We start from the raw sequence: 12522 nt of genomic DNA on the forward strand, positions 1-12522 counted from the left end.
TCTTATTTTTTTGAATGTTGAGTTTTAAGCCAGCCTTTTCACTCTCCTCTTTCCCTAGGAGTTTGTTATTTTCACATGTGGCTGTCTAGATGCCTAGAATGGCCTTCCTACCTTTCACAACTAGCTCAGGTCTCACTTTCCTCCCAAAATCCTTCTGTACTTAGAAAAATCTCACTATTAAGTAAAAGGGTTGATTTTGTTTGTGTGTGTGCTAAGTCTCTCAGTCATGTCTGACTCTTTGCAACCCTATGGGCTATAGAGTGGGTTGCCATGCCCTCCTCCAGGGTATCTTCCCTACCCAGGGAACAAAACTGGGTCTCCTGTGTCTCCTGCACTGGCAGGCAGGTTTTTTACTAGTGCCACTTGGGAAGCCCAATAAGGTTGATTTTGCGTACGTGCATGCTAAGTTGCTTCAGTCCTGTCTGACTCTGCGAACCCCATGGCACTGAAGACAATCCGAAAGTTAACTCTGGCCAAGGACATTACTGGAACAAACCTAGAGCCTTCTAAAGTAACTACTTTGGAGAAGAATGTTAAGAGCCCTGGTTTTTTTTTTCTTCGTAATTCTCATTACTCCATAGTTACTTGGATTCTACAATTCAGTTTTGAATTGTCTCTAACTTTATGTTTTCCAGTAAGACTGTACTCCCCAAGGCAACAGTGCTAAAACTGACTGAAATGCTTTAATTGGTCAGCCTACCGGTGACCAAAGGAATGTCTGTGGCAGGTAGAGTTGATCCTCATTATTTGCAGATTCTGTATTTGCAAATTCACCTGTTCACTAAAATCAGTAACCCCCAAATCAGCACTTGCAGTACTTTTGTAGTCATCCATGGATGTGCAGAGTGGCAAAAAGAAAAATCTGAGTTGCCCAATGTGTCCATCCCAGCTGAAGTAGAACAAGGCCATGTCCTTCCTGCTTTGTTTCAGCTCATGTAATAAAAATCCGTTTTGTGGCCTATTTTGTGGTCACATTTTGTGTTCTTTTTTTTTTTTTTTTTTGGTCACTGCTTAAAATGGCCCCCAAACCTATGTAGTCCTGAAATGCTGTCTAGTGTTCCTACGTACAAGAAGACTGATGTCCCTTATAGAGAAAATTCCCATGTTAGATAAGCTTTGTTAACTTAGGCGTGAATTATAGTGCTGTCAGCTATGAGTTCAATGTTAAACAATAAAAAATGAGTATTAAATAGTGATTTAAATAAAAATATATAAACCAAGATTGTGTATTGATCGGTTGACAATAATGTGACCAGAAGCATGCAGGAACCTAACCCTGGACCAATGTTTCAATATGTGCTAATTCAATGTTTGCTGGCAATTTTACAGAACATAACCACAGTACATGAGCATTAACATCCATTAACAGAATGCTTTTGGATACATTTGGTTTCTGCTCTCAGAGGGCTGAGATCAACTCTGTTTTGTTTTTGACTGTGCTGTGCAGCTTGCAGGATCTTAGTTTCCCAACCAGGGAATGAACCCATGCATGCCCCCCTGCAATGGCAGTGAGGAGTCCTAACAGCTGGACTGCCTGGGGATTCCCTACCCTGTTTTTTAACATATACTCTGTTCAAGGGAGAATTTTAGTTAGCTCACTTTATTGTATGGGATTAGCCAGTTTTCTATATTCACCAGTCTTTTCTTTCTTTGATTTTCTAAGAAGTGGCTTGGTAGTTATATTTAAATTATAAATTCATATATTGGCATTCAAATTGTATCAGTCTTTTGTGAGTTTGGAGAGAATGTGCCAAGGCTTGCTATGTATCTCATGAACCAAGATGAATCTAGTGTCAACATTCTATATTATAAAACTGAACAGGCACTAGAACTAGGCCAACTAACAGAAGCACAACCACCCAGGCACAAACGAAACAGTCTTCAGTAGTGTAATTTCAACTACAGGAGTGAGGCCTCAGAGGAAACTCCTTTTGGTTGGGAAACCATTGTCCTAGGATAGGCTGATTTCAGCAGTGTGATAAGAGTCACAATTCAAGCAAATATTCTGCTGAAGGAGGTTAAGGAAGTCTGTGCAGGACTTGGCAAGGAGGGTTGACTTTTGCCCAATTATATAAGAAACCAAGGGCTTTAGATGGCCGAGTCTTTACGAAAGTTTGTATGAGCTAAGGAAATCAATGAGGCAGGCTGATGGGGTTAATAAGCTAAAGGCAAAGGCCAGAATACTTGAATCTGTACTACAAGGACATAGTGTAGCATACCTAAATGTCCCTCAAAAAGGTGGGAATGTGAACTGGCCATGAATGGAAGATGAAGCACTGAAACTCCTCTGAAGGCTTAGATCAACTGGGAAACAGGATAAAAGCCCTATCCTTAGGTCTGTAAGTCAGACTCATACGGAAGGAAAGCAGTCTTTACAGTTGATGTGAAATAGTACCCATGTTCATGGTACAGGGATTCTTTCACTTCTGAAGACTATGGCAAACCTAGATAGCATATTAAAAAGCAGAGACATCACTTTGCTGACAAAGGTCTGTAGAGTCAAAGTTATAGTTTTTCCAGTAGTCATGTATGGATGTGAAAGTTGGACCATAAAGAAGGCTGAGCGCTGAAGAATTAATGCTTTTGAACTGTGGTGCTGGAAAACTCTTGAGAGTCCTTTGGACAGCAAGAAGATCAAACCAGTCAATCCTAAAGGAAATCAACCCTGAATATAGCTGAAGCTCAAATCCTTTGGCCACCTGATGCAAAGAGCCGACTCACAAGACCTTGATGCTGGGAGAGATTGAAGGTGGGGGAAGGGGACAACAAAGGATGAGATGGTGGGATGGCATCACCAATTCAATAGACATGAATTTGATCAAACTCCAGGAGACAATGAAGGACAGGGAAGCCTGGCATGCTGCAGTCCATGGGGTCGCAAAGAGTCAGACACGACTGAGGAACTGAACAACAACCTAGTAACTATAACTACTTGGGCCTTGATTTCTGAATGACAGGTAGAGAAGATAACTAGATTTTTCTGACAGAAATGGAAAACCCTAAATAAAAACCTTTGAAAACACCAATAGCCACTGACGGTAAAGCAGTATGATCCATAGAGAAATTCCTGAAACTTAAAAAAAAAAAAGGGGGGGGGGTACTTCTCTGGTGGTCCAGTGGTTAAGATTGCTTGCTCCCAACACAGGGGGCACAGGTTCAATCCCTGGTTGGGGAACGAAGGTTTGCAAGTCATTGCCACAAAATTAAAAAAAAAGCTGGTCTTTGAATAGTCACTGAATCTACAGTAGTTGAAACCCTGAACATTCTTATAAATAAGAGCAATTCCACATCTTACCCTGAGAACAAAGGCTGAAGAGATGGCTCAAAAAGGAGAGACTCAGACAATTTAAGAACAAAACAGGTGTATTTCTATCGGACTACCTGATACAGAGGATAGTGTAGTATGGATGGATAGTATGAATGACAAGTAATACAAATATATTTTATTTGAAATAAACAAAAATGCTTACACAAATCAATGGGTCACTTAAAAATAAACTCTTGCTTGACTGTATTACTCAGCAAAAACAAAGCCGAAACACAAATACCCTTCTTTTTTGACGTGTATTTGGAGGAAGACACTACTTGGTTTTTAAAAAACTGACCTTCCCTTAAGGCCTGGTCGTAGAAGTGTAAACAATGTAAATGAATCCACCATTACCAGTTGTCATATCATATCTATGTCACCTGTGTATTCTGAGATCACACCTGTACCTGCCAATAAACCTGGGAAGGGTTGCTATATCACAGTTATATTTGAGTTGGCAGGCAGGACTGAGGAAGAGTAATTTGGAGTAAGTTTTACATCCTATTTAGAACAAATCACTAGTATTCCCTTAAATAACAGGTTACAATAGAAAGATACTGCCTGAAAGTTATCCTTTTCACTTTGGTTCATTTTTAGTTTTTTGTTTGTGATGAACATAGCTGTTTGATTCATTCGCTTATAGTACAATCCTGCCACAAAGTATTAAAGCACAAGATACCTATTATTCCTTCAACATCTGCATTTCTTCAAGTTTTATACTCTACTATACCCCTAGTATGTCAGCAGTTTTCGAATATTAAAAAAACAGTAATATTTATAATGGATAACACTCTTCTAAAAATGCACTTGTCTATAACTATAATGGTACTAGGTGGGAAGGAGACAATGAGGGAAGGGGAAAAAAAGCAAACATGTTCATGTAGGGAATGTGGTTCAAGTCTTTGGATTTAAAAACAACTTCCCCAGAGAAGCTGGTTATGATGGAATTTCCAGAAAACTTCCTTGGCCTCCAAAATGGACCTGAAAAGCCCCAATCCAAACATATGAAACTACCGTTATGAGATGTTATAAATGATGATCAAAGCAACTGGAGGGAGAAGGATGAATGTGTCTTCCATTCAGCTACAGTTTGCAGCATAGCCTCTTTAGCTGTTGGTCAACCAGTAAAAACCACTGAACACCAGAAGTACTTTGAAGGATGGGGTAGAAAAGTACTGAATATATTACCTGTCTATGTCAGTAACAGGGCTTCATGGCTAGGAAAATTTTCTAAACAGTAAAATGACTCCAGGGTAGATATCTCTCTCCATCATTAAATGTGGCAGAATTAAAAAAAAAAAAAAAAAAAAAAGATTTACAAGTAGATATAGTGAAAACAAAATTACAAGGCAGAAAACACAAAAGAATCAAGACAATGCTCTAGGTTCAACAGTATTCCATTAGGCTAGAAAACCTGTTAACTTTGAAAGCCCTAGCAAAATATCACTCTTGTTTATAAATCACTTATTTATCATATGACCATACGTTGAATCCTTTCTTTCCATGTACTGAAGAATCCTACATTCAGCCTTTAAGCATTCTGCATTTCTTTGCCAATCTTGTAGCTGAGTATCTTGTTCCAGTCGACTTTGGTGCGGGTAACAGGAAGTTGCCGGCGCAAGGCTTTGAATGTGGTGTCTGACATTGTTTGATAGTTTTCACTAATTGCTGTCTGTAATAGATAATTGAAAATAAGTTGAACAAAAACTAGATGTAGTGAAAGGGCATGCTTGAGTCCCCTAAGGACTTACAGGCTAGAAGATTTCTAGTGAGCACCTCTCCAATCTCTGAAGCAGGTTAAGAAGCCCACCTGTATTATTTCTTAAACTAGGGCTATAGAGGTAATCCCCTGCTTTTCCAAAGTTTGCTATACTTCACTTTGCTTCCCTGGTAGCTCAGATGGTAGAGAGGTAGCAAATCTGCCTGCAAAGGAAGAGACCTGGGTTCAATTCCTGGGCTGGAAAGATCCCCTGGAGAAGGGAATGGCAACCCACTCCAGTATTCCTGCCTGGAGAATTCCATGGATAAAGGAGCCTGGCAGGCTGTAGTCCATGGGGTTGCAGAGTCGGTCACCACTGAGCAACTACCACTTTCACTTTGCTTTTAGCAAAGCAAAAAAAAAAAAAACCAAACTAGTGTTCAGCATTTGTTTGGCAGTGAGGCTGCTATAGGGACAGGGTGCACCCTGAGCAGTAACAGTGGTCCCACCAAGCTCCTTCCTTGGGAACTACACTCAGCATTTCAGCATCAAGCAAGCCAGAGCTGTGAACTGTGTCTGTGAGGATCTGAGGAGTATCTCAATCATTCTGTGCATCTGATAGCAAGACGTGTTCTAAGGTAATTGCTTCTCCCCTTTACACCACTTGGCCTTGGAAAGGTTTCATAGGAATGCTCTGCTTTGGGGTAATGGGGGATATATTTGCAGTACCTTCCAATGCCAAAACCTTGACTGTAAGCAGAATGCAAAGTTGCAAGGTCTGCAAAGTCTCCATACTTAGTATCACTGAATAATTATGTATATTTATGTTCAAAGGATAGAGAAGTGTAACAGAACGTGTTAAAAGCAAAATCTATATAGATCTATAAATAACCATTTCAAGTCATCTTACCTGATACTCATTTTCTGCATGCTCTATGATTTTAATAAACTCCTTGGCAGTCTGGGCTTCATTCTAATGGAGGGAAAAATAAGAATTTTTAAAAATCTTAAGCAGTGAATAAAATTCAGTAAGCAGTGAATAAAAAAGATACTAAAAAGTAAGTCCATCTTAACTAACATTTGTATAACAATTTTGTTTTTCAAGTTTTCCTGTGCACATTATCTTCTTTGATTTTCAAAACAACCCTGTGAAGTAGATGTTATTATTGCCACCTCCATTTTGCAGATAAGAAAACAGAATTCTTTCAAATAATGAACAAAATTATACAGCCTTTGAATCATAAAGATGGGATCTAAATCCAGGTCCTCATCACAACAACCCATATTTCTTTCCAATCTACCACAGTATTCTCAAAAGACAACAAAATGTCTTGAAATTTTTATGCCTTGACAATATCTCTGGTTTAAGATGATATAAACAATACCCTCAGACATATCAATCATATCTTCTAAGTTCATAAGGTCCTCTATTTGCTACTTATGATGATAACACAACCAATCACATTTTGCTTTACATGATTTGGGTACAAAATGAATTTAATCTCACTCTTCCTTTCACAATTTTAAGTAAACAGAATTAGAGAGGGTGAGATTTAATGTCTAGGGCAGCGCCCCAAGATTCTTTCAAAAGAGTCAAAACTACTTTTTATTCGTAATAATACTAAGACCTAGTTACTTGCCTTTTTTACTCTCATGTGTGTGCATGTAGTTTCATAGAAGCTACGTAATGTGTGACGTCATTACTTTTTGAGGGCTAATGTGTGAAGCACATATGAGAATCCAGTTGTCTTTTATCAGTTAGACATTACACACTTTGTGAAAATGTAAATTAATGATACTCTTTTCACTAACTTTTTTTTAACTCAGAAAAATACAGCTGTTTTTCATGAAAGTGAAGTTAAGAAGTAATGGGTTTGTTAATGCTATATTTTGCTTTAGATTTTTTTTGGCCACACCAGGGATCTCAGTTCCCCAACAAGGGATTGAACTCAGGCCTCCTGCAGTGGAAGCATGGAGTCTTAACCACTGGAGCACCAGGGAAATCCCTGTTATTTTTTAATTAATAAATATATACTTTTAACATTCCTCAGTTTTAATTTCTACTAAGGCAGACAGATATAACACACATAAACAAAAGCTATTGGAGAGCACTCAGTAATTTCTAGGAATATTAAGAAGTACTATAAATGCACAAAAAATTATGTCCCTTCCTTCCAGATATAGTGCACAATACTATTATTGAACATTCCTAAAAATGTTCAGTTTCTCTAATGATATGAATATATGAATGATAAATCCTATAGGGTTTAGCTTGGCAAACTTTCCTTCCTCCTGGTATTTATCGATTGAAGGTATTACTGTCCTTGAGCAAACCTCACAAGAGAGAAAGAAAAAGCAGCATGAATTCTTTAAAGCCATTATCACTATTCTCAGTCAAGGTCTGTGAACTATCATCAACTAACCAACAAAACTGGTTGGTTATATACTAACAAGTATAAGCTGCCAAAAATAAGGACCTACTGAGTAGCACAGGGAATTATACTCAGTATCTTTTAATAACCTATAATGGAAAAGAATCTAAAAAAGAATATATGTAGGTGTGTATATGTATGTGTGTGTGTCCACCAGGTTCCTCCGCCCATGGGATTCTCCAGGCAAGAATACTGGAGTGGGGTGCCATTTCCTTCTCCAGGGGCTCTTCCCAACCCAGGGATCTAACCCAGGTCTCCCACATTGCAGGCAGACGCTTTAACCTCTGAGTTGAGACAGAAATCCATATATATATATACACACACACACACACACATACATATGTGTGTGTGTGTGTATATGAGTAACTTTGCTATATACATGAAACACATTATAAATCAACTATGTTCAATAAAAATTTTTTTAAAAAGTCTTTTATAAAGTTCTTAAAAAAAACTCTGCCAAAATTAAAGCAATAAAAACAACCTACATTTCTAGTGGCAGAATCAATACTCAGGATCAAAAGATCTAATTTTTTAAAAGAAAAACAAGACACAAGTGAGACATATATTAAATATTCCACACTCACCGAAACAGTTACTGCATCCTGTACGTCTTTATGACTAACCAGCTGAACATTGCCATCTTCGTAATAGTGAACCTGTGAGAGAAAGTTAAGAAATGTAAGTGCTTAGAGCACATAGAAACTTACTGCTTAGAGCACAAAGCCATGCCTTTAGCCACCCCCAATCTCACCAACTCTGAGCAAACAATTAATATGGCCAATGGTAATTTACAATGGTGCTTAAAATTCACAGAACACTTAAATTTAAGAACTCTCTTTACTTAGTAGGAAAAACTGATTATTAGTTAAAAAACATTTACTATGTGCTTATTGCATTCCAGACACTGTGCTTGGCACTGTGAACAGAAAGATCATAAATAAGATTACACTCTGAAAAGTATTGAAATAATTAAAATGAAGTCATTTAACATTAGTTTTTCTCTGTGAAAACCAAGAAATTTTAATGGGTCCTAATCTTTTACACATCTCTCCATTTATAATATCATCAGTTTTGATTAAGCAGATCTGACCAGGTGCAGGAAACTGAGGATTAAAGAGAGGATTGAAAAACAAACATTCTATTGGTAAATCAGGCTACAAAAATAAGTAAGACAAAAGCAGTCCTGACCCTACTGCATAGCACAGGGAACTCTGTTCAGTGTTATGTGGCAGCCTGGATGGAAGGGGAGTTTGGGGGGGAATGGATACATGTATATGTATGGCTGAGTCCCTTCAGTTGTATACCTGAAACTATCACAACACTGTTAATCAGCTATACGCCAATATAAAATTAAGTTTTTTTTTTTTTTTCCTTTAAAAAGGCAGTCCTGAGGATGTAAGGCAAAGTGGATACTACAATTATAACAATTAGCAAGAAAGAGGGCTATCCAAGAGACAGGCTAACCATTCAACTAGATGTAAGGTTAGGGAAGTTTTAGCAATTTACAAGACAGGTTCAGTCATAGTCACCAAAATTAACAAAACCTTTTCTAGGTTTCATCTGCTAATAAAAATTTCAACATGACTATCATCAACTTCAATCCTTAGAAATTGTCTTCCTGGAGCTATCCTTTTGCTTGTAGAATAACCAAGGGTTAAATATCCTAATGACATGTCCAAATAACTCTCACTCTGATTTTTAAAAGACATAAATGAATAAGCCTTTCCTCAAAGTGTGATCAGAGAGCCTGTGGTTAAAAGCTATAGATGAAGTCCTGGACTTCCCTGGTGGTCCAGTGGTTAAGACTCTATGCTCCTAGTACAGGGGGCATGAGCGTGATCCCTGGTCAGGGAACTAAGTCCCACCTGTGGCACGGTGTGGCCAAAAAATAATTACAATAAAATGCACAGACTCATTCATTAAAGAAAAAGAAAAAGGAAAAAAAAAAAAGATTTAAATGAGGTCTGGGTACTGGGTCCTATTGTAAATGTTTCATCAGAAACTTGTGATGTGTTCTCTTAGTTTACAGGTTTGCCTTGGCAAAACTGAAACACAAGTAATTTATTTCCTTCTAGAAGGAAAATAAATTTCCTTGTGTAAATTTATAGTAAGCTGCCAGGTTAATAATGCTGATGCCATACTTACAGGAAGTCTAGAGCATAGACATAGTCAACAGATATAGAACAATATATTATCTTAGGTTGGGTTCCCCCAGCAGCAGACCCCAGGATAAAGATCTGAGAGTTAATAGTTTATTTCGGAGGTCGTCTCCGGAAGCAAGCACAAGTAAGGACTGAGGAAGTGAGATACAGAAGGCAAGAAGTATCAGGTGCACTAATGAGCACGTCACAGCTACCAGGCACGGGATTTTGAAAGACTCTGCAGAACGTGCTTTAGGGCTGTCCCACCTGAGCGGTGAAGAAGCTGGCATATTTCCCGACAACTTTTGAATGGCGCTAAGGGCTGTGCCAGAGCTGTGGAGGTAACACTTCCAGCTTGCCTTAGCTGAGTTGGGCATGCTCCTGCAGTTAGGAAAATCTCCCAAGAAGAGAGGTGCAGCTACTTGTAGCAGGAAATAATAGGTACGTACGAAAAAAGTGATTATAGATGACATCTACCATGTATGTATGTTTTGATTAAATTATACCATTAAAAAAGGCAACACTTGCTAACTGTTATTAAAGCAAGAGTTGTAATACAGCTAAATTAGGTATTGACCTTCTTAGTTATCAGTAACTGTTTAATCTAACTTTAGAGTTAGTTGGGCTCAGGAATTAAATCACCATGAATTTTGAAAATCAAATTTGTTAGGATCAGAAGACTTCAGTCTAGCTACGTATCAAATGAGGTAATAAGCTCCTTATTCATCTGCATGTCCCGACACCAGCATTAGAACCATACTCTGCTTGGTTAATCACACTTGGCCATTCTCTCTATTCCTGTTTTATTTATTTGGTTGAAAATCTATCATAACTATAAATGTAAATAAATAAATAAAATAAGTCCATTTATGAAGCTTTCTTCAGAGCTAAGAGTTAGCAAATACATGTACACATTTAAATGAACTACATAAAAAACTCTTAAGTTACAGTAGCGGCTCTATAGTCATTTCTTAATAACTAGTTATTTTCTTCTTTTCTAGAACTATTATTTGGTAATTCCTGGGAAGATCTTAGGTTATTTTTTTTTTTAATTTTATTTTATTAGTTGGAGGCCAATTACTTCACAATATTTCAGTGGGTTTTGTCATACATTGTCACGAATCAGCCATACTTAGGTTATTTTTGAAAGAGAAAAATAACAAGCAAACAGTATATGTCACATTACTTCCTTTATCAACCCAGAAGAGCTCTGTTTAACTACAGTACTTCCCCAGGATGGAGACCTCTGTTTCTACCATCTAGCTCCCTTTCACCTACATGTAGTTCCTTATTTCTAATGTCAGAGAAAATATCAACTTGCATGTTTGCTTTAAAGATGTGATGTTTTAACATGGCCTACTAACATACTGAGATCTCACCTGAATCTTAAGTACTCCAACGACCTGGGCTGTAGGTGGTGTGATGGTGAACTTCCATTCTGATCTCCAGCGACCATTCCTATGAAAACACACACACACAACTGTAGAATTAGCAGGTAAGAAAGAGGTGGTCTGACACTGAGGCAGAGAATTTGGGAAAGAAGAAAAAAGAAACAAGTCATTTCCAGTTTGATAAATCCAAGGCTCTAGCCACTCAAATATAAGTTTTGTATCCAAGTGGCCTAATCATAAGCTTTCCCTAAGTTATTTGACTTTCACTTTTCATTCTTTTTATCTTGGAGTAGAAAACCACGCCTATTCTGCTCATGGGAACCTTTTCCCACAAACACATGGATAGGCCGCTGAGTTATGCAATAACTCAAATATTATTAAACAAACCCAAGTAAAACTCAGACTTTCCACAGGGTACTTTATTAATCACTTATTTTCACTCAATGTAACAGCAATATTTAAAAGATAAATTATAAAATCTTAGAATTAAAAGAAATCTCAATGATCACATCCAAATGCCTCACTCTGAAGTAGGGGACAAATAACTTATTCTAATCTAGTTAGATTAGAAAACCAAGTCTCATCTGCTGGTTTGGTTTCTTTTCTATATAAACATATAGATTAAAAAAGAAGAGACTATCTACTTTCTTACCAAAAGTTTTTAGGCTGAAACTGGTGGCTTTCAATACATGCAATAATGGTCTGTTGCCCATCTATAGTTTTAGCATAAACCTATTGTTAAAAAAAAAAAAAAAAAGAAGTTAGATTCTTGAAAATATATTTAAGCAACAAACACTATACAAAAGCAATGTGCTAAATCCTTGGGGGAGATGAAGAGTCAAACAGGATGAGTTTACACACTCACAAGAATCCATGGAATAGGAACACAAACCACATGGTAAGGTCTAGGGCAGACAATGAATACAGAAGGAAATGCTGCTTCTGGTTTAGGGTACAATAGAGGTGCCAGTTAGAATGGGCCTTACAAGACAGCTGAGATTGTGATAAGGAGAGATGGAGAATAAAGATGAATAAGCAGTTCAGGGAGGAAATAGAGGGCTGATCCACGAATGACTAAATGGTGATTAGTTCTGTCAGGTCAGAGGATGTGTGTGAAGTGGAACTGTGGGAGATAACACAGGATTAGACTTAAGTCATGTGGTAGTAGGTGTAAGGTTAAGAAGACTGGACTTTATTCTACATGCAGTGGACAGAAACCAAAACAACATGACCAGAACTGTTATTTTGGGAGAATAATCAATATTGCCATACAGGGTAAAACCTGAGAAAAGTTCAAAGTTAGGAGGCCACAGAATTAATTTGGCAGTAAATTAGGGTCCTATCAATGAATATAAGGATGCAGAAGTACAGTCAAAATTCTGGCAATATATTGCAAATGAAGGGCAAGAGAAAGGAAGGCATGCTTGGATGACTAGAGAAAGACTGGTGTCATTAACAGATTGGAAAGTTCAGATGGAGATGTCCAGCTAGGAGTTAGAAACAGCAACTGTTCCTTAATGTAGGAGAAACGAACAAAAACGTGATCACC

General features: G+C 37.7%; 1 protein-coding gene across 1 annotated transcript in view; it reads right to left on the reverse strand.

The window, feature by feature from the left end:
- Window positions 1-3345: 3345 nt before the first annotated feature.
- Window positions 3346-12522, reverse strand: part of CAPZA1 (capping actin protein of muscle Z-line subunit alpha 1) — a 43912-nt gene continuing 34735 nt past the window's right edge. The window contains exons 6-10 of the mRNA XM_065906989.1: window positions 11626-11705; window positions 10962-11040; window positions 8026-8097; window positions 5917-5979; window positions 3346-4979 (exon numbers count right to left, since the gene is read on the reverse strand). Of these exons, the coding sequence (XP_065763061.1) occupies window positions 4839-4979; window positions 5917-5979; window positions 8026-8097; window positions 10962-11040; window positions 11626-11705 (435 nt within the window). The 3' untranslated portion in view covers window positions 3346-4838. The remainder of the gene's footprint in view (window positions 4980-5916; window positions 5980-8025; window positions 8098-10961; window positions 11041-11625; window positions 11706-12522) is intronic.

The sequence above is a fragment of the Muntiacus reevesi genome, chromosome 1, assembly GCF_963930625.1.
Source record: "Muntiacus reevesi chromosome 1, mMunRee1.1, whole genome shotgun sequence".
NCBI lineage: Eukaryota > Metazoa > Chordata > Mammalia > Artiodactyla > Cervidae > Muntiacus > Muntiacus reevesi.